The 20794-nt window shown below is 37.3% G+C and overlaps 2 protein-coding genes across 4 annotated transcripts; one reads left to right on the forward strand and one right to left on the reverse strand.

The window, feature by feature from the left end:
- The first annotated feature begins 3137 nt into the window (after positions 1–3137).
- On the forward strand, positions 3138–7578 carry LOC127363137 (pyrin). The gene is made up of 2 exons (XM_051399658.1): positions 3138–3206; positions 4494–7578. The coding sequence occupies exon 2, from the start codon at positions 4496–4498 to the stop codon at positions 5954–5956; it is 1461 nt and encodes a 486-aa protein (XP_051255618.1). The 5' UTR covers positions 3138–3206; positions 4494–4495; the 3' UTR covers positions 5957–7578.
- A 4941-nt stretch (positions 7579–12519) lies between these two features.
- On the reverse strand, positions 12520–18898 carry LOC127363152 (interferon gamma receptor 1). 3 transcript variants are annotated; one of them, XM_051399697.1, is made up of 8 exons: positions 18679–18897; positions 17430–17547; positions 15758–15936; positions 15494–15642; positions 15148–15319; positions 14274–14377; positions 13912–14164; positions 12520–13793 (listed from the first exon to the last, which is right to left on the reverse strand). In XM_051399697.1, the coding sequence occupies exons 1-7, from the start codon at positions 18743–18745 to the stop codon at positions 13925–13927; spliced, it is 1029 nt and encodes a 342-aa protein (XP_051255657.1). In that variant the 5' UTR covers positions 18746–18897; the 3' UTR covers positions 12520–13793; positions 13912–13924. The 3 variants fall into 3 exon arrangements, with proteins under 3 accessions (XP_051255657.1, XP_051255658.1, XP_051255656.1); XM_051399698.1 differs by having other exon boundaries at positions 12520–14161; positions 18679–18898; XM_051399696.1 differs by having other exon boundaries at positions 12520–14164; positions 18679–18896.
- Positions 18899–20794: the final 1896 nt, after the last annotated feature.

The raw sequence follows: 20794 nt of genomic DNA on the forward strand, positions 1-20794 counted from the left end.
CAGAAAAAACGCACGAATATGAAGATTAAACAGAAATAAACATTAAAAACAAACAATATCGGTTTAAAAACGTCTCCAGCTGTCTGTCAGAGGAGGGGAAGGCTCAGTTATTATCACAGGTTTGCTTTTGAACAGCGCCTCTCTCTCTCTCTCTCTCTCTCTCTCTCTCTCCATTCCTCTGCCTCAGCATCATCTTCATCCTCACACCAATACACACATGCATGTATCAATAACCATCAATAATCATCAATAATCACCGATATCACGCAGAATAAAGCTGCTCCTACCTGAAACACAAGCCGCTGGTTGTTCGCTGAAGAGCTCCTCTCCTCTCTGGTCTCTGCACAAACAACACTGATGCTCTCTCTCTCTCTCTCTCTCTCTCTCTCTCTCTCTCTCATTTAATTCAATTCATGTCTCTGGAGCTGCGCCGGCGTCACGTACGCGTTATAAACACGTTATAAACACGTTATAAACACGTTATAAAGCATTAACCGACCGACAACTCTTTCTAAAAATATATAAATGAACGCTCTTATTTTGAAAAAGGGACATAATAATAACAATATAAATTATAATAATAGGAATTACACTATAAAACAATAAAGATTACAAACAGTTCTCAGCTGATTTCTGAGCTCAGTAAACAGTTTCCTGATGAGTTTCTGGTCTCAGTCTCTAGTTTCAGTCTTCTTCCATACAGCATGATGTTCATTTAGTAACTGATGGTCCCATTTAGAGTAAAACAGACCATAAAGCAGGGTATGCTTTAGGGCGGGGCTACCTTGTGATTGACAGCTCATTCTCAGTGAGTCCGTCCAGCTCAACTCACCAAACAGATCAAACTGTCAATCAGTGCTGATCAGAAACCCATTCTCATTCCCAACTCGTCTAAGACTGACGCTTTGTCTCTGCCCTTTGGCGTTCCATACAGATCCAGATTCTGTTGTTGACTATTGGCTCCTCAAATCTGTTCACAAACACATTTTACTGTTTATCTGGAATACCAGATCCTGTGTGACCAGGCGAGCCGCCATTGTTTCCTGCTACGGACGAGTCAAAACTGCGCAGCCAATCGCTGTAGATCAACTTGCTTTACTATCATGGCGTCAGCTAAAACGCCAAACTGGAGGCTTCAAAACGTTTCTTCACAAACTGATGGGTGACGTCTGTACTTCCTCCAGATGGCAGCAGTGTGAACACATACCTGCCAACTTTTCAAAAAACCTTGGAGTGAGATTTTGTCGGGGGTGATCAAAATGATGCCGCGCACGCAGCCACATAAGTTGGTGGCTCAGATATCAGAGAATTGGAATTAATTTGATGTTGTACCCATGTTGTACCCTGCATTCTGGTGGTTTGTGGGGAGGCCCAAAGCCGCTGATAGGGGCAGCCTACTGGAGATGGACAATATTGGTTACACTCTGAGAAGCAGACATAGCTGAAGGTCCAACCCCCAGGAAATTTTGGATTAAGTAGATGTGATTTCCAGCATTCTAGTGGATTTTTGGGTGGTCTGCTAAAGATGTGCAATACCTGAACTTATTCTGATTCATGTTCGGCATCATGACTTGTAGGGCCTTCTGGACTTGAGCTGAACATTCAACCAGAAAACTATTGTTGTGCCTAAATGACTGCCTGTATCACAGTAAAGCCTTATTCATAGACCAGTGTTTAAGATTTGACCTAGGTACCTGTAGGTTGATAGATATTTTGATTAAAATGGTATTAAACTAATTCTTAACCTATGTTGTGAATAATTGTATTCCTAAGAGCACTTCATGACTTATGTTCAGCCAAAAAACGACACAAGATTAGTCAGGGAGGGACATTATTCTATATTCAAAGCCTCCCACCACATCAGAAACAAATAAAGTGCAACAAATAAAGTGCTTAAACAGTTCAACTTTTTCAAGCAATAAAACAGATGAATGCATTACCAAAAAAGGGGCATAATCAGTATCAGATGCAGATCGAACGAGTCTCGGCCCAAGATTGGAATTTCTCACGCAAAAAAGATTTATTTTTTTTGTGTGAGAAATTGGATGTGTGGCGTGAGTGCGTGTGGAAACAGGCAAAATTGTGTGTCACATGGCGAAAGCGTGAGAGTTGGCAGCTCTGTGAACAGGCTGTGGCTGCTTTATTTTAGTAACAGAGAGTTGGTAGTAAAGTGACACTAACAGATAATGTTACAGAAAGAAACAGATTTTTTGCTGTAATCAACAACTGAAATGTTTGTACGAATATGGAATGACTTCGATCTAATGTGACTTTAAAAGGACGTTGTTCACTGTCGACTCCGTCAGTGAACACAGCAGTTTAAACTTTAATTTATATTATCCTCGTTTTTATTAAAAATGTCTGATAGTGTCCTTGTTAATACGTAACTGCGAACACATTATGTCCTTTATCTTAGCAAAACATTAAATTTCCCCGTTTTTTTCAAGGATTCATTGTTTTTTAATTACATTACATGTTTTACATTCAAAATGTATTACTTCATTTGATATTGATAATCCTATTTTATTTATTTCTTTTAAATTAAATTCAAACAAAGGATATAAAAAGGACCGATTAGATAAATATTATGGTAGATGGAGAGAGAAAACTGGCCTGTAGGGGGTGATATAGAAATCCTTATTGTTACTGTTACTTTAATCCTGACAATGACTCCTGACGGACTTCAGGATGCATTAAAGTCAAATTATCATAAATATGACGTCACTACCGTCATGCAAAACAGGTTTCTGGGTAAAACTTTACAGAGAGTATCTAGAAAAAAATCTGCAGGCCCTTCACCTCACCAATATCACTGATGCTGGGTAGCAAAGTACCAAAGATCTTCTGGGTGGTTTTAATCACGCACTGTCCTCCTGTCCTGGTTCGTATACATCCCATCATGTTGTTGTTGTGATGTTTCCAGTCAGGCTTTTGATCGAAACTTTCCCAAAATGTGCCTAAAAATATCTTTACTTTCCAAAATCTTTTGACTTTTGACTTTCCAAACACGTCCCCACTCTCAGGGTACAAAGCTCCTGGTTGGTCCTCTTAAAGATAAGTAGATAAACACACACACACATACACACACACACACACACACACACACACACACACACACACAGCACGCACACACAGGGCGTGTTCTTCCTGTTTCAGGAAATAAAACTGTGATGACGACTTCTCTCCAAACAACAGCCGACAAACAAGTGAGCTCTGACTTTTTACCAGTTCTGACTCTTTGTTAGCCTATTTAATGTATTTTATTTTCATAATAAAGGTATTAAAGTAAACTGTAGAGCATCAAATCTATATAAAGGTCTTCCATAAAAGTATAATACGACAGTGTAATGATACTTCAAGCTGTGTATAATATGTTACACCTCATTAACAGGATAGCAGCAAACAGAAAACAAACATTTATTTAAATAAATTGTTATTTTGCCATTATTTAACACAACTAATGTGTAAAGTAAAGAGGCAGTTATCGGTGGAGGCTCCTGTACAAACAGGTCCGACTGCAGTGACCTTGTTAGACTTAGTCAGTGTTTTCATTTGTTCAGCATTTATGAAACAACTGTCTGAAATCCAGTCCATGTTTTATCTTCTGCTTTCACAATGACTGTGCAGTTGCTGAAGGTGGAATTAAATTAAATACTACTTTCTATTATAGTTTTAAAGGTTTATTCCACCCAAATACTACTTTGTCCAAGCACTTATATAAAGAGGTGCATGTTGGGCAATTTGTGTAATTAGCTCATTATACTAATATAAATATTTAATAATATTCTATACCTTTGCTGTCACTACATATCAACCACGTTGAGAAATATCATTATAAAGAACATAATTACCAAGATTATTTAAACTTAATCTTAATCTTTAAACTTAACACAGGTGGGTTTAAGATGGCCGCAACCACCTGTATAACTAACCCTACCTGTGTTGATTGAGAAATTGCCAGAATACAGACGTATGAAGGCCGTGTTCCCTGAAACATGCGTGCAGCAACATTAAAACGTTAAAGTTAAAGCTAACAGTTTCTGCAAGCTATCATACGCTAACAGATTGTTTTCTGTTTGTTGTGCCTTTATCGTAGTTAGCTGCTCGGCTAAAGTTAGCTGACATTAACTTCGCTTCAAGTTCAAGACACCAAGAATTGTTTGTTAAGTGTGGAAAATATAAAAGTTGACTCACATTCAGTAACTCTACTCACACTTCAGTAGTCGTCCATCTCGTCCTTCAATCATGAAATACGGTTCTTGGTCATCCAGTTCGGTAGGTGGCAGTGTCACGAAAAAACTAGGGTCCTAAAATTGCGTTCCTGAAAGTGCAGCCTCTGGTACTGCAGGTGCATGCTACACACTACTTGAGCTTCCTGGTGGATAATTCAGTTTGAAAGAATCCCAGTAAATGGTGATTGCACCAATATGAGGCACCTGTTGACTTGAGTTTGTTTTACTGATTTCTACTCTCTCTTCTTACTTTTTCTACAGATATGGAGAACAAAGACTTCAGAAACAAGGTTCCTTGTGACCTCTGCAGTAAGACAGCTCTGAAATCCTGCCTGGTTTGCCTGGCTTCTTATTGCAACGATCACCTGCAGCCACATCACACAGTTCATGCCTTGAAGTGGCACAATCTGATCAACCCCGTGGCGACCCTCGAGGACAGGGTGTGCAAGAAACACAGCAAGACAAAAGAGTTTTTCTGCAGGAAAGACAAGAGCTGCATTTGCGTTGTGTGCTTGAGGGATGACCACGTGATGCACAAAGCCGTCTCTCTAGAGGAAGAGTTTAAGGACAGGAAAACTAAGCTGACGCGTGTGAAGAAGCAAGTCAAGGACACTCTGAAAAAGAAGTCTGCGATGGTTCAGGGAATTCAAAACTCAGTGACGCAAGGTCGGCAAGAGGTGGACAGATCTAAAGCCGAAACTATTAAAGCCTTCAATGCTCTGGTGGGCTTGATTGAGACGCAAAAGGTTTGGCTGATTCAGCTGCTGGAGGACAAGCAGAAAGCAGCAGAACAGCAGGCGGAAGCGCTCATCAGACAACTACAGCTCGAGATCACAGAGGACCATCGGAAGAGCACCGAGCTGGAGGAGCTCTCCAAGACCGAGGACGACTTTAGACTCCTCCACGGCCTCCCGTCTGTTCCTCACCATTCAAACACGACACACTGCTTCATCGCCAGAGCCCAGTGTCTCCTGCATGTAGAGACAGTGAGGAGTGCTGTGGCGAAGATGGAGGATACGCTGAACGAACAGATGGCAAATATTATCAGAGAAGTCAATCTGGTGGATAAAGAGGAGCCGGTTAAGGAACAGATGCAAATGGAGGATGTGTTTGGTGATGAGTTGGGGAATATCCAGCGGCAACATGCAAAGAATGTGACTCTGGACCCGAGCACGGCACACCCCTCCCTCCTTGTGTCCGAGGACGGGAAACAGGTGAGCTACGGAGGCAGAAATAGGGAAGTCCCGACCAACCCCAAAAGGTTTGACTCCCTCCATTTTGTCCTCGGAAACGAGGGGTTTTCTTATGGCAAGTTCTACTACGAAGTTACACTTCAGGGGCAAACTGACTGGGAAGTCGGAATGGCAAGAGAGACCATCGGCAGGAAGGGTCTTAATGTGTCCCTCAGTCCTGAAAATGGATGCTGGACTCTGGGGTCGTATTCGGGATGCGTCCAGGCCAATACAAACCCTCCCGTCCTTCTGTCCTTGTCTGAAGAGCCCCAAAAGGTTGGGGTCTTTGTGGATTATGAAGGAGGGTTGGTGTCTTTCTACGACGTGGATACCAGGGATCTGATCTACTCCTTTACAGGATGTGCCTTTAGTGTACCGTTCCTGAGTAATCTACTCTCATTCAGGATCTACAGGACCAGGATCTTCCCTTTATTCCGACCCAGCACTGAGGAGGACAGTGACTGTGCTCCTCTACAGATCACTCCTATCTGATCCTCAAACCAAAAGATGTGATTTAGTTTGTTAAAGACTTGCGTTACTTGCACAGACAAGTTTTAGTTGGGTAGTGGAGTCACAGGCAGAGAAATCCTGTAAAATAACTAAAAATACAGTAATTTTCTATAATTAAAATATAGTTTTTAGCTTTAATTCTACATAAAATCTTGTAATATTTTGTCTCTTTAATGTTTAATTTAAGATATTTACACTGTAAAACCAATGCAATGAGCTATAAATACATGTGAACTCTGCTATAATACAATAATCAGACTTACATTTACAGCAGAGTGCTGTTATTATTGGATTGTTATTATTTTAATCCGAATGTTAAAAGTTATAGAACTGTAATAAAGTCATTATCTGTGAGATTACAGTAATTATTGCTGTTTTCACTGATAAAAACTGGATTTGGACAGTTTACCAATGCTTATACACTGATAAACAACATTTATTCAATGTTTCTGTTGTTAAAACTTTCATAATTATACAAGATATGTCAATTAACAAACAAATCCATGTAAAATTACACAACAAATACTTTTAATGTCACTAATTTTACATAATTTTAAAAATAGTAAGTAAATCAAGTAAATCTTGAATTTAACAGTTTAATCTAGTTAATATCTGTGAAAAATATAATTATAAATTTGCAAATGTATTTCAACTTATGTGAAAAAAAGTTAATTTTCTTTAAATAAGCAGTAATTTTATGATTATTTACAGTTACATATTTATCGCGTTATTTTACATTAGACGTGAATTCACAGGATATTTTTGTAATTAGTATTTCCATGTAAAATAAACGTAAAAACCCCGTAAACTTACAGATTTCTTTATCACAGTGTAACTACGGTAGAGGTTGTCAGTAAATGTGAATCTGACATCTGACCTATGTAACCTTCAAAACCATCGCCATATTCGGAGATAATGTTTGGGATTTTTTCAGCAAATTTGAGTGAAACACAGACTTTAACTGTACTTTATCCGAATTCAGATGGGAAGTTTAATGGTGCGTTCAAGTAAGTACGTTTTGCAAAAATTGGTATCATGATGTTGTTTATGCAATGTTTTATATATATGAGGTGAATTTTTGCTTGCGTTTGGTGTGAAGAATTTAGATCAACTAATTCCTAAATCACTTGGGTTCCCCAGGTAATTCTAGTTAATTATCTTAAAAGCATTTCTTTAGTTTTAAATTGAATTATCCATTTTAGTTTTATAGTTTAATACATTGTATGTCCTGTTCAGTTTTGCTGCTTTAAAATTAAAGTCTACTGGCAACAAGAAGACACCAGCAAATCTAATAGTACAACATAAACTTTTTACATGAATTTAATGACAATGTACAATTAATATATTATGTCATAGTTAATGTTATAACTATATAATATTCTGTGTAGTGGATAATTACACATTTTATCACATAACTGTGGGCAATGTTTCTATGGACATACTATGGATACAAATAATCAAAACAGGATTTTCTTTTAGACTGTTGGTTGGACAGAACAAACTATTTATAAGTGATTAAAATAACTTTGTGTTTGAGTTGTTTGTGGGGTTTTGTCAGTGAAGGATCTTGTAAATAAAGTTTGTTGTTATTTGTACAATTCAAAGTGTTGCAGACTGTGATTTCTTACCACACTATGGGGCTCTATAGTCAGTACATCAGCCTGTTTGTCACACACAGTATGAAGAGTCCATGAGTTGCACAGAAAGCCCTTTAATAACAGAGCCTTGAGATCATAATCAGAGCAACACAGTACAACAATCTCTCAAAATAAAGAGCCAGTCATTAGTCAGCAACACTTTAACCACCAATTGTGGTAAATATCACATACCAAAAAAACAAAAACAAATATTCAACATCACATTAAAGAACAGAGGATGTGAGAGTTGAGTAAATGGCCAACAGGCTGTAGAACCAACCTTGTGGTACAAAGTCTTGTTTGTAATCATTAAAGTGAACCACTGTTAGTATATCTGTAAATACCAGAGGTGGGACTAAATCTCAAGTCCCAAGTTGTAAACTTTGAGTTTCAAGTCCTTAACAAGTCATTACAAAGTGGACTGCCCAATCCAGCACAGAGCAGCTTTACTCCTGAATCCAGCAGGTTGTTGTGACTCAAGTTAAACTTTCTCTGTCTCAAAATGTGTAAATTTGACACTAAACTTGGGTGGCCAGGCACTTTTTAGGGGCATCCCTCTAGATCCGCTGCTGCTTTAGACTATATAAAAGAATTGTACAAATATTTGTGTGAAGAGCTGCTGTCTTACACACTTCTCTGCGCTTTCTTTAGAACAGTCACCCACCCAAAACCCCATAGAGACCGTGTCTGTCCCCCCGACCACCTAAATTATTTAAAGAAATAAAAACAAGAGGAGTTCAACATAAAAATCTAATAAAAATTAAAACCAACTCCTCAGTATCACAAAATAAGAGAATGAAATGTGGGCTGTTAAATATCAGGTCTCTGTCCTCTAAAGCTGTTTTAGTGAATGAATTAATATCAGATTATGATATTGATTTACTTTGTCTTACTGAGACCTGGTTGTCCCACGAGGAGTATGTTAGCCTAAATTAATCCACCCCCCCAGTCATATTAATACTCACCCTAAACCTAAACTAAATTATAATTCATTTGAAAGCCTTGTTCTTAGTCTTTCTCACCCAAACTGGAAAACACTGCAGCCAGTTCTATTTGTTATAGTGTACCGCGCTCCTGGACCGTACTCTGATTTTATATCTGAATTTTCAGAGTTTCTATCAAGCTTAGTCCTTAAATCAGATAAAGTAATTATTGTAGGTGATTTTAATATTCATGTGGATGTTGACAATGACAGCCTTAGTAATGCATTTATATCATTAATAGACTCAATTGGCTTCTGTCAGAGTGTAAATAAACCAACTCATTGTTTTAATCACACTCTTGACCTTGTTTTATCATATGGCATTGATATTGAACATTTAATAGTCTTCCCACATAATCCTTTCCTATCTGACCATTATTTAGTAACTTTTGAATTCATACTATTAGATTATAAGCCATTAGGCAAAACTTCCTACAGCAGATGTCTATCTGACAGTGCTGTAGCTAAATTTAAGGAGGAGATTCCTTCAGTGTTTAATTCAATGCCATGTCTGAATTTAACAGAGTCCTATAATGACTTTAGTCCCTCTGAAATTGATAATCTTGTCGATAGTGCTACAGGCTCACTACGATCAACATTAGACTCTATCGCTCCTATAAAAAGGAAATTATTAAAACATAGGAGACTAGCACCTTGGTATAACCACCAAACCCGCCAGTTAAAACAAATAGCTAGAAAATCTGAAAGGAAATGGCGCTCTTCCAAATTATCAGAATATCGCTCAAATTGGCAAGATGATCTTAAGATTTATAGAAAGGCCCTCCGTAATGCCAGAGGAGCCTATTACTCAGCACTAATTGAAGAAAATAAGAACAACCCTAGGTTCCTCTTCAGCACTGTAGCCAGGCTGACAGAGAGTCACAGCTCTATCGAGCCACATATCCCCATAAACTTAAGTAGCAATGACTTCATGAGCTTCTTCTATAATAAAATTATTACTATTAGAGAAAAAATTAATCACCAACTGCCATCAACAGTTATCAGTGGCTCTCCAAGTTCAGGGACTTCTGTCAATGTAAACTTAGATGTATATTTAGACTGTTTTTCTGCTATCGATCTTCATCAGTTAACTTCAATCATTTCTTCATCGAAGCCATCAACCTGTCTATTAGACCCGATCCCAACTAGGCTGCTTAAAGAAGTTGTTCCCTTAATTGGCACTTCTTTACTGGATATGATTAATCTTTCTTTATTATCAGGATATGTACCACAGTCCTTTAAAGTAGCTGTAATTAAACCCCTTCTTAAAAAGTCCACTCTTGACCCAGGGGTTTTAGCCAACTATAGACCGATTTCTAACCTCCCGTTCCTCTCTAAGATTCTGGAGAAAGTAGTCGCCAAAGAGTTGTGTGACTTTCTACATAACAATAGTTTATTTGAGGATTTTCAGTCAGGATTTAGAGTTCATCATAGCACAGAGACAGCTCTGGTTAAAGTTAATAATGACCTTCTGACTGCTTCTGACAATGGACTTGTCTCTGTACTTGTATTATTAGATCTTAGTGCTGCATTTGACACCATTGACCATGATATTCTTTTACAGAGACTTGAGCATCAAATTGGCATTAAAGGAACTGCCCTAACCTGGTTTAAGTCATACTTATCAGATCGTTCTCAGTTTGTACATGTTAACGATGAATCCTCCATAAATACTGAAGTTAGTCATGGAGTTCCACAAGGTTCTGTACTTGGACCAATACTATTTACTTTATATATGCTCCCTTTAGGCAACATTATTAGGAATCACTCCATTAACTTTCACTGTTATGCAGATGATACGCAGTTATATCTATCAATCAAACCCAATGAAATTAATCAATTATCTAAATTACAAACATGTCTTAAGGACATAAAATCCTGGATGACCTGCAATTTTCTGATGTTAAACTCAGAAAAAAACGAAATTCTTGTTCTTGGCCCCAAAAACCTTAGAGACTCATTGTCTAAAGATATAGTCACTCTAGATGGCATTAACTTGGCCTCTAGCACCACTGTCAGGAATCTTGGAGTTATCTTTGATCAGGATTTGTCATTTAACTCCCACATAAAGCAGACCTCTAGGACTGCCTTCTTTCATTTACGTAATATTAGAAAAATTAGACACATACTATCACAGACAGATGCAGAAAAACTAATCCATGCATTTGTTACTTCAAGGCTGGATTACTGCAACTCTTTATTATCAGGTTGCCCCAATAAGTCCATTAAAACGCTCCAATTAATTCAGAACGCTGCTGCACGAGTACTGACAGGAACTAGAAAAAGAGATCACATCTCTCCTGTACTAGCTACTCTGCATTGGCTCCCTATAAAATGTAGAATTGAATTTAAAATCCTCCTCCTCACCTATAAAGCTCTTCATGGTCAGGCCCCTTCATATCTTAAAGAGCTCATAGTACCCTATTACCCCACTAGAACACTACGTTCTCTGAATGCTGGGCTACTTGTGGTTCCTGTAGTCTCTAAAAGTAGAACAGGAGCCAGAGCCTTCAGTTACCAAGCTCCTCTCCTGTGGAACCAGCTTCCAGTTGTGGTTCGGGAGGCAGACACCCTCACCACATTCAAGAGTAGGCTTAAGACATTCCTCTTTGATAAAGCTTATAGTTAGGGCTGGATCAGGTGAGTCCTGAACCATCCCTTAGTTATGCTGCTATAGGCCTAGACTATCGGGGGATTTCCCATGATGCACTGAGCTCCTCTCTTCCTCTCTCTTTCTGCACTCATTCATGTCCCTTTAATGCATGTTACTAACTCCACTTCTTCCCCGGAGTTCTTGTGCTTTCTCGTCTTGCAGGTTCTCATGGATCCTGGTGGAGCCTCCTGCCATGGTCCTGCTTGACTGCCATTGCCAATACTGTTGTTGCTGTGCACCTGTCTGTCTGTCTGTCGCTCTCTCTCTCTCTCTCTCACCCCAACTGGTCGAGACAGACGACCACCCACCTAGAGCCGGAGGATCTGTCCTAGGTTTCTGCCTTTTAACAGGCAGTTTTTCCCTTGCCCTTGTCGCCAAGTGCTTGCTCATGGTGGTACTGTTGGGTCTCTGTAATTAATGTTAAAGAGTTCGGTCTAGACCTGCTCTATTTGAAAAGTGTCCTGAGATAACTTCTGTTATGAATTGGCGCTATACAAATAAAATTGAATTGAATTGAATTGAATTGAATAAATCCAGTAGTGTGAAGCACTTTTAAAATCCCTCCAGTGAGTCCTCATTGGCTAAAAGTACAACAGTTATTCTCAACAGCTCCTGGAGGGTTTCATTGTTCTACTTTGCTGCCACCTGGTGATGGCATTAAGAATTACACTTGTAGATTACTACATTTTTGAGGAAACATTTTATACAATTCTCTGTCTGTATTATGTTTTTTTTTTAATGATTTTTAATATCACACAGACAGGGTTCTTTTTGGATAAATTCAGTGTTTTCTAGGCCATTTTTCTATTAGAATTTACTTTCTATTTACTTTTCTTCACAGTAGTGAACCAAATGCTGAGTTATAGACCTACTATGTGTATTTTTTAAGCTCTCTAGCAACCTTTAAATTCAAGAAGGCCTATATGACCCCCTATGAAGCTTTGGGGACCCGTAGTGGAGGGAGCCACTGGCCTAAATGCACCGACAACACTTTCCACATATGTATAAATTGATGCCTTTATTTTGAGTCATTGTGTGTTTGTTACCTTAGAATGAGATGTTTTTATCTACAGAGGGAGACAAATCTACAACTTTTCAAAGATTCAAGGTTATTTTTTTGTGAATGAAATTCAGATGTAGTTTCCTTTTAAGCTACTTACTACAAAAAAATTAAAAATAAAAATTGATTAAAGTTCATTTGTATGATGAATCGTTGAGGAAGTAGTCTGAGGGAAGAAGCTGTCTTTAAGTCTGGTGGTACAACAGGAGAAACTTCTCAACTCAACTTTATTTATACAGCACCTTTCATACAAACATCCATTTCATACGAGTGCTTCACATAGCAAAGCGGAAACAACACTTAAAAAAACAACAAACAACAATAAATACACATTTTTTAAAGACAATGAAATGTAAAACATCAAAAGATAAAAGAGTTCCATAGTCAGTGGTAATCAGCTGCATAAAAGCCAGTCTTATACAACACAAGCTTAAACTAATTTACAGCTTTAAAAACATGACCAAACCCTGAAGTGTACGCAATTCAAACACTCCCACGCGTTGCCCACAGAGCCAGTTTGTCAGGTCACCGGTTGCCCAACAGTAGCGTTGGGGAAGATACACTCTCTGATGAACTGCACTGAGTAGGTGTGACACTTTCTACAAGAGATTCAAAGGTATTTATAAAACGTGTTCTGTCAGGAGTGGGAAGTCCAGACTGTGTGAGAGGTGATAACCAAACAAAGAAGAGTCTGAAAGCTCACACGTATATTTTACCTCAGTGGTTCTTCGTCATTTAGTTTTATCTGTCCAGATTTTGAGATATACTACAACAATAGAGTTTAATGTTTGTGTTGTGTGTTTGTGTTAATGTAGTTTCTATGTTTGCTTTGGACAATCCACAGATCAGTTTTCTACCAAAGAAATAGTCCCTATAGAGACTGCTGACAGCGTGTTCTGTAGATAATTATTTTGTTATATGTGTTTGGTCCTTAAAATGTCAGAAACTGATTAAAAATGTTGGTTGATGTTTCCCAAATTCCAATGTGATGTCCTTAAATGTCTTGTAACCCAAACACATTTAGTTTGCTGTCATAGAGGGCTAAAGAAACTAGAAAATATTCACATCTGAGAAGCTGAAATTTGACTCAAAACCAATTAATTTATTGTCAAAAATGTTGGCAGACATCTCCAAATGTGGGTAAATAAAACCAAGTGAGAAGATGCCCGTTTACGACACCGTCCCTTTTAAAAAAAGTAAAACTCTAAACACCAAGCACTTTCCTTCATGAATACACGTGTCACCCACAGGTTCAGCCAATACTCAAAGACAAAAATAAAAAGCTTATACAATTTGTAATTTGTTCTTCCCTCCCTGTTTTGTTTTGAAGTAGCTGTTCTCAAACAATAATCTGCATCTGATAAAATGCCACAGTTGCTGAGACTGGCTGTAGGTCGGGGATCCAGCACGATAACGTCTGTAAGCAGGCAGAAAACAGCTGGAAGGTGACTGGAAGGTCACATTCACTACTGCATCTTCTTTAAAATCTGTTTAAAAAGGGGGAATAAATGTGAGTTTTCTTATTGGTTAATTCAAAAAAGGGTTTAGGCTTTATTCAGCCCAGAGGTACGAACGTGTGATTGTGGTCTTGGAGTTAAAAATCACCATTAAACGAAACTTAAATCCTAAATTGAGTCCTCGGAATGTAATCCTCGCCCATGTCTCCATCGCCCACGTCTCCATCGCCCACGTCTCCATCGCCCACGTCTCCATCGCCCACGTCTCCATCGCCCACGTCTCCATTGCCCACGTCTCCAAAGTGTAGTCTGTCGAAGTGTAGTCTGTCGAAGTCTCTGAAATAGGGTCTATGTTCCTCCTCCTTCTCCTCCTGTTGTTCTTCCTGATCCTGCTCCTCCTCCTTGATCGAAACACACACAAGAAGACGGAGAGGACAAAAGGGTTTTATACAAAAGGTTAAAAACAACTAAAGCAACATGATTAGCAATGGGTTTTTTTTTCAGCCTTACCAGAAGGTTTGTCCTGGCCTTCGCCTTACAGATGATAATGGTAACCACAACGAGTACGACGACAACGACAGACAGAAGGATCACAAGTGTTACCATGTAAACATCTGCAATCAAAAAAATTATTACGTTTCATTGTTCGGACATTTTAGGATTTAAAAGAAGTGTTCAAAGGATAGTAATTATTCAGAGATTTCCCCCTGGTGCACAAACATATGTAGATCTTAAAGAATATGATGCATTGCTTTAGATTAAACAACCCAACAGTATATAAAGTAGTTCAAATGAGCTCAATCTTAAACAGCTCCACATTAATGCAGCAGTAATATTCATCCAAAACATCAATATAATAGTAAAACACAGACAGGGAACATTTTACTGCAGAATGAATCTGAATACTTTAACCTCCTTTAACACAAATTCAACCTTCAAATCTCTATAAATTCTGCCCAATCAGAGCAGTTCCTGCGTGCAAAACACTGAACTTATTCTTACTGGAACAAGTTGCCTTTGATTTTTAGTATTAGTAGTTTAGAAGTATAGCAACATGTTCACTTTCTTCCTAAAAACCCATTCAATTTTTTAGAAAAGCTGCAGTGAAATCAGGCCTTTTAGACCACAACAACCCCCCCAAAAATCCTGTAAAATCCTGGAGGCACAGCTTTAAGTAGATTTAGCTGATTTAACTTTTACTTAAGTAAGGTTTTGAATGCAGGAATGCTGAATTTTATTGCAGCGCCGGACATTTAAGGCCATCACAGACTTTGTCCCTCAAAGAAGCTGTAAAGGATCTTCTTTGTAAAAAGGTAAACATGCTAAATATTCTTTCAAACACACAGACACGTTTTGGTGCAGTGAGAGTCTGAGGAAACCTTACCGGTAGATTGAGTAATACAGATTTCTTTCTTCTGTGGTATGAACTTCACTTGGCCGACATTAATACTATCAAACAACAATCCGTTCAGCACAACGCACTTCACATCCTCAGGAGACGAGATGTCGTGTGTGCAGTTTTCCTGATACAAGTTGCATTCACTGTCAAATTCCTCCTGAAAGTCACAGAACAAGATAATATCAAACATCGCTACTTAGCTTATATGGATGTTATTACATTAACAATAATAACATCCATTGTTTTGGAGCGGAGGCAGAGAAGTAGAGTAGAGTGAAGTGACATTCATTTCTGCTTGCAGCATTCCCGCTGTAAAATTATTTGTACTTACATTAGACACTACGACACTGAAGTGAAAGGAGGCAGAATCCTTCTTTTTGGCCAGGTTCAGTTCTCTGTAGAAGTGGAAGGGGTTCCTGAAACTAATCACGGCCCCTGAATCCTTTTTAATCAGAGCCACAGGAGGAAAATATAATTCACCTGCAAGAAAAATCTTAGTTTTATTCATGCAAAAGAAACTTTAATTAGAACCACATTCTAGTACTTCTGATTTACAGGGGAAAAAAACACATCTTTACATATGCACATTGCTTACATTGTATAGAGGTCGTCTTTACAGAGTTAAAGGCGAATGTTTCAGATGTCACTGGTTGAGACCGGGTTCCTCCCTGTATGGCGGTTACAGTGACGTAATATGAGCCCATGTAGTGCGCCTCAGATTCCCAGATGAAGTCGCTCAGATCATATTGATGGTCTGTGATCCTAAACTCCTTCCTGCAATGAGCAACAGTACAGAAAAAGAAAAAGAAAAAGAAAAAGAAAAAGAAAAAACACCATTCAGAAACAAAAAAACATCAGATTTATGCTAATTTTACCTCCAGTATCTTAATTAAAGCACTAAATAACTTCATAATTGATTAACAATTTTAATTTGACTGCATTTTTAAAGCTTATCAGGACCAGTTCAGAAGTTATCAGTCGTTGTAATTTGCGTTAATTAATTGACGGGCTGTCCGTGAAGACACAGACCGATTCTCGACCCAAATTAAGGCCCTTACTGATGTTGACTGTAGCCCAATAACCATCAGACGGCATCTGCGACAGAAGGGCTTAAAGAACAAAATACGTCTTCAAAGGCCACGTCTCTTGCAAGGGAGAACCAAACGTGGGACATTGAAAGGTGGAAGAAAGTTTTATTCTCTGATGAGAAAAAATTTAACCTGGACGGTCCTGATGGCTTCCAACGTTACCGGCATGACAAGGAGACCCCACTGGAGATGTTTTCTATGCAGCACAGTGGAGGAGGCTCCATCATGATCTCAGGAGCTTTTTCCTTCAATGGAACAATGGAGCTTCAGGTTGTGCAGGGGCGTAAAACCACGGCTGGCTAAACTTTTTAAGTGATGAGCAACAACGATGGGGCTACTCACTACTGAGTCCCTTTCTGACATGTTTAGTTCAGTTTTTAGTTTTTTTTGGGCTATGGTCTTAAACTTTTGATCTGCTGTTTGAGTTTAAATGCAGTTTTCAATAAATTGCCTACTCTATGTTTTTGTCTCTTGTTTCTGTTTTATCTTTTTGCATTTTGAAGTTCTACTTACAACCTCGTTATGTTCCACTAGCACAAAATGCAAATACTGTAAAACTCCCAATAAAAGCAGGGTCCCTAACAGACACAGGTCTCTTTTAAAAGCCTGGTGTGGCTACAGGTTTTGACAAATAAACGCAGGTCTCCAATAAAGGCCTGGCCTGAATTTTACAGAAATTATCTGAATGTATAAAACATCTTAAAACCCGCTTGGTCCACTGATCAAAAGAATCAAAGGCTTTCATTAAAATTAATCCGAGTTGTGAATAATATCACGTGAAGTCGGTTGCTCACTGATTGTACCTCAGCTGCCGTAAAACATACGACGTTCACGTTCACGTGTCATGGTGCTGGCATAGAATTTTTTTTTACTGTAAGTTGTCAAATTTACTTAACAAAACTCAAGAGAAGCAGTACAGTTAGAGAGGTTTTCCATCTGAGATTTGTGCTGAAGGACGCCTGTCCCAAATAGAGGCCTGTCCCCAATAAAGGCAGAAGGAGTTCAGTGATTTAAGCAAATAAACGCCCGGGCTACTATTAGAAGTTTACGGTACTTTTTCCCCCCGGTCTTAAGATTTGGTTCAGGAATGTATGTCTTAACGCATGTCTTGGAAGGAATCTTCTTCTTAATCCAAAGTTTACATTCACTTATTTCAGCTTCAGGGTGGTTGAATCTTACCCGTAGGAACCGCTGATATTCATGCTAAAGACGGTTTGTGGTTGCAGCTCGCTGTATTTCCAGCTGACGGTGACTCTGAGATTCTGGCAGCGCACTTTCAGGTTTGTTGGAGAAGGAACTGCGAATAAAAACAGGAAAAAGACTAAAAAAAGACCCATAAACAGACGTGTAAGCTGAACACGCTATCTTAGAGGAAAACTCTACACCAAACCATCATATAGAGGCTATGTGTTAGTGTGTTAGACTGATAACCTGTTAAAAATAAGGTTTGTGAGAACTGATACTGGACTTATCAACACTTTCTTTACACCTTTAGTAAAAAAAAAAACCTTTTTGTTTACTTTATCAATCTCCTCTCGACCATGTGGGGGTTTGTCAAACATTTCTAGGACTGAACGAGTCCCAGAAACCACAGAAACAGGCTGGGACATCCAGAAACTCTCCATCTTTTTACAATTATTAACTGAAGGAAGAAATCTGGAAAATCTGTTTTTAGGATTAAGATTAATCACACGGTTATAAAATGGCCATAAATTCACTGGACGGAGAAGATAAATTGATATCTGGAGCCTTGAACACATCTTTAACCCTTTAACCTTCTCATGTTTATGGCTTTAAATTATTATTTTCACTAATGAGTGATCAATTAATTAAGAAAAAGTAGTTCATACAACTATAAATTCTCACAAATGTTCATTAAGTTCAAAAAGTGTTTGGTTTATGATATAAAAACAGACAAAAGGAGACTTTAGGCTTCACAGGTTCATTATTAAATACTTTTAAACATATTTTTACTACTCTCCGATAAACTAAAGCTCAAATCAATATTCTGTTAAATTCATCAAAATATGTGTATTTGGATGCAGATAAGTGAGTGTGCAGCCTTTATAGAAGTAAAATAACGAGCTATATTTATTTAATTTACACACATTAAGTGTGTTTGTACACGTTTATACTGCGAGATTACCGGTTTAAATAAAGGATTAAATTAAAACTAAATGTTAATGTTTTGGAAATATCTATATATATTCTGCAGCTACACTTTGAACAACACACATTTTTACATTTAATTCTATTTATTTATTGGTATTATTTAGTGTACTGAGCAGTAAAACTTCTACTCGAGTTATTATATTTATTTAAAATATATACTTTAAAAAGTCTAACTTTACTTTTTACTATTTTTTTAAGTAGTTAATCAAAACTCTGATGTAGTATAAACCTCCAATATAAAAGAGTTTTAACTTACCAATCACAGCAGAGCCTCCACTGACCAGGAGGAGAAGGAGGGCAGTGAACGTACCTTCCAGCGACATGGTTCTGGGTTCGGACCCGGTTTCAAACTGACCTGCAGTTTCTGATTCTGGTCCGTGAGGGACTCCACACACACACACACACACACACACACACACACACACACACACACACACACACACACTTCTACCTCATACCTGGCTCGTGAGTAACCACAGTGAGAGAAACACACCTTAATGACGTCACTGTGGATTTTTATTGTTTCTTTTTTCAAAATAAAAGATTTAGATATTTCAGGAATTGAATTAAAGGAGATACATAAATAAACTTACGTAGGTTGATTGAATGGATAGGCTTAAGTGTTTGAGGAATAAAATAAATAAAGAATAAAGAATCTGAAAAATATTGATCCCCTGGTTGCTTAGACATTATAAGAAATGAAAATAAGAAACAGGACATTACAATAAGTGTATTATCTTACAAAATATACCAACTATATATAGAAAATGTAAAAATATACAATAATAATGTGCATTATACTGCAGTATATAACAATATAGAAAATAACAATATACAGTATAAAGGAAGTGTAATGAAAAAAATACTAAAAGGCTGAGAACTGGATCCATTAATAAGTAATGAAAAACAGAACAGTTTAATTTCAGTATTAAATATTATATAAATAAATGTGATATTTCAGCCACACTGAGATTAAGAACCCATTTGTACTTAAGGAAACATCTATATGTATTTAATTTAATTTAATAGTAAATAAAGTAAAATGTTTAGTGGATATAGATAAATTGATGTAATAGGGTGTTTAGAAACCAAATTATTCTCAATTATTCACAGGTGAACAGAAGTCCTTTTATTGTGAAGTCAATATAATTTAATTTCCAGTTTTGAACAGGTGAATCAGCTGTGAAAGAAAACTGGTGTTTGTCGCCACCTACAGTTCCTTTATTGTGTCAGCTCACATCCAACTTTATTTTATTACTTTCCATGTTTTATATTAAACACTTTAAACTGTCTTAAATTTAACTTGCCTAACAGCATAAACACAACTTAATCCTCCAGTAATAACTCAGTTGTTTTACCTGCACTTAAAGTTGTGCAGTATTTTAAATATTGGTGATATAATTCTCATTTTCTTTAAATTTACTCTATATTTTTACAAAATGTCAGCCCCCAAATTAATTGGCTACCATATTAAACATCAATTAATTGTATATATATATTTTTTTTAATTACATATCAGCTGTTTTATCAAGTAATATATTAATTTAATAATAAGGAAAATTGTGTAAATTCAGTTTACGTTAAGTGGTAACATTTCTATAAAGAAGACACATTTAAGTTACTTTATTATAATAAATAACACATTTTAAAGAAGAAATGCTGCACATGAGTGTAATACATTTACTAGTTTTAAGTACAATTTACTTAATTTACCTTTTCTTAACACTAAATAAGTTACTTGTACTCAAGTCAGAGTAACTCAGGGAGTCTGGAACGGGTTGAAAGAGTCTGTAATTCAACTTCTTAAAGGTATCTTATATTTCAAAACAATGCAAACAGCAGTTTCTATTCATTGTTATATCATCAATTTATATCGTATGTATAAACAACAAATCTCTCTTCTTATCAGCCTTTTTTATTTTACTTGTATATGAAACAGGTTGTTTAAACTCCTATTAAACAACTAGAAAATTAATAATATTAATCTTACGGAGCAGATTATATCTCAATGTGCATTATATGTAGTTGTATCACCCACTATTGATAAGTATTGCACAATCTGCACCTCTTCTGTGGCTGAGGTTAATTTAATAATGAGCTTTAACTCTTTAAAGTCAAGCAGGAGAAGTTAAATAGCAATGTGCGTCTCAGATTCAAATGAATTAACTGAAGCAAAATGAAGATTCAGTGTTATTATCAGGTTAACAGGCTCATATTCAAGTACAAATAACTCTTAGAAGAAGCAATAAAGCATAAATCAACAGCATCAGTGAAAAGCTAAAAGCCTCTTAAAGGATTACAGCTGCAGTCTTTTACCGAGTCAGATAAAGAGAAGAGAAACAATATTCTCTCAGGAAAAAATCATCAAAACA

The sequence above is a fragment of the Dicentrarchus labrax genome, unplaced genomic scaffold, assembly GCF_905237075.1.
Source record: "Dicentrarchus labrax unplaced genomic scaffold, dlabrax2021, whole genome shotgun sequence".
In the NCBI taxonomy this organism is placed as follows: Eukaryota; Metazoa; Chordata; class Actinopteri; family Moronidae; genus Dicentrarchus; species Dicentrarchus labrax.

Coding starts and splice junctions, on each gene's coding strand:
- LOC127363137 (XM_051399658.1), top strand. CDS start 4,496: ATGGAGAACAAAGACTTCAGAAACAAGGTTCCTTGTGACCTCTGCAGT.
- LOC127363152 (XM_051399697.1), bottom strand. CDS start 18,745: ATGTCGCTGGAAGGTACGTTCACTGCCCTCCTTCTCCTCCTGGTCAGT. Junction 15,643..15,757: donor AAAGACGACCTCTATACAAT/GTAAGCAATGTG, acceptor TTTTTCTTGCAG/GTGAATTATATTTTCCTCCT. Junction 14,378..15,147: donor CTGTATTACTCAATCTACCG/GTAAGGTTTCCT, acceptor TTTTGATTGCAG/ATGTTTACATGGTAACACTT.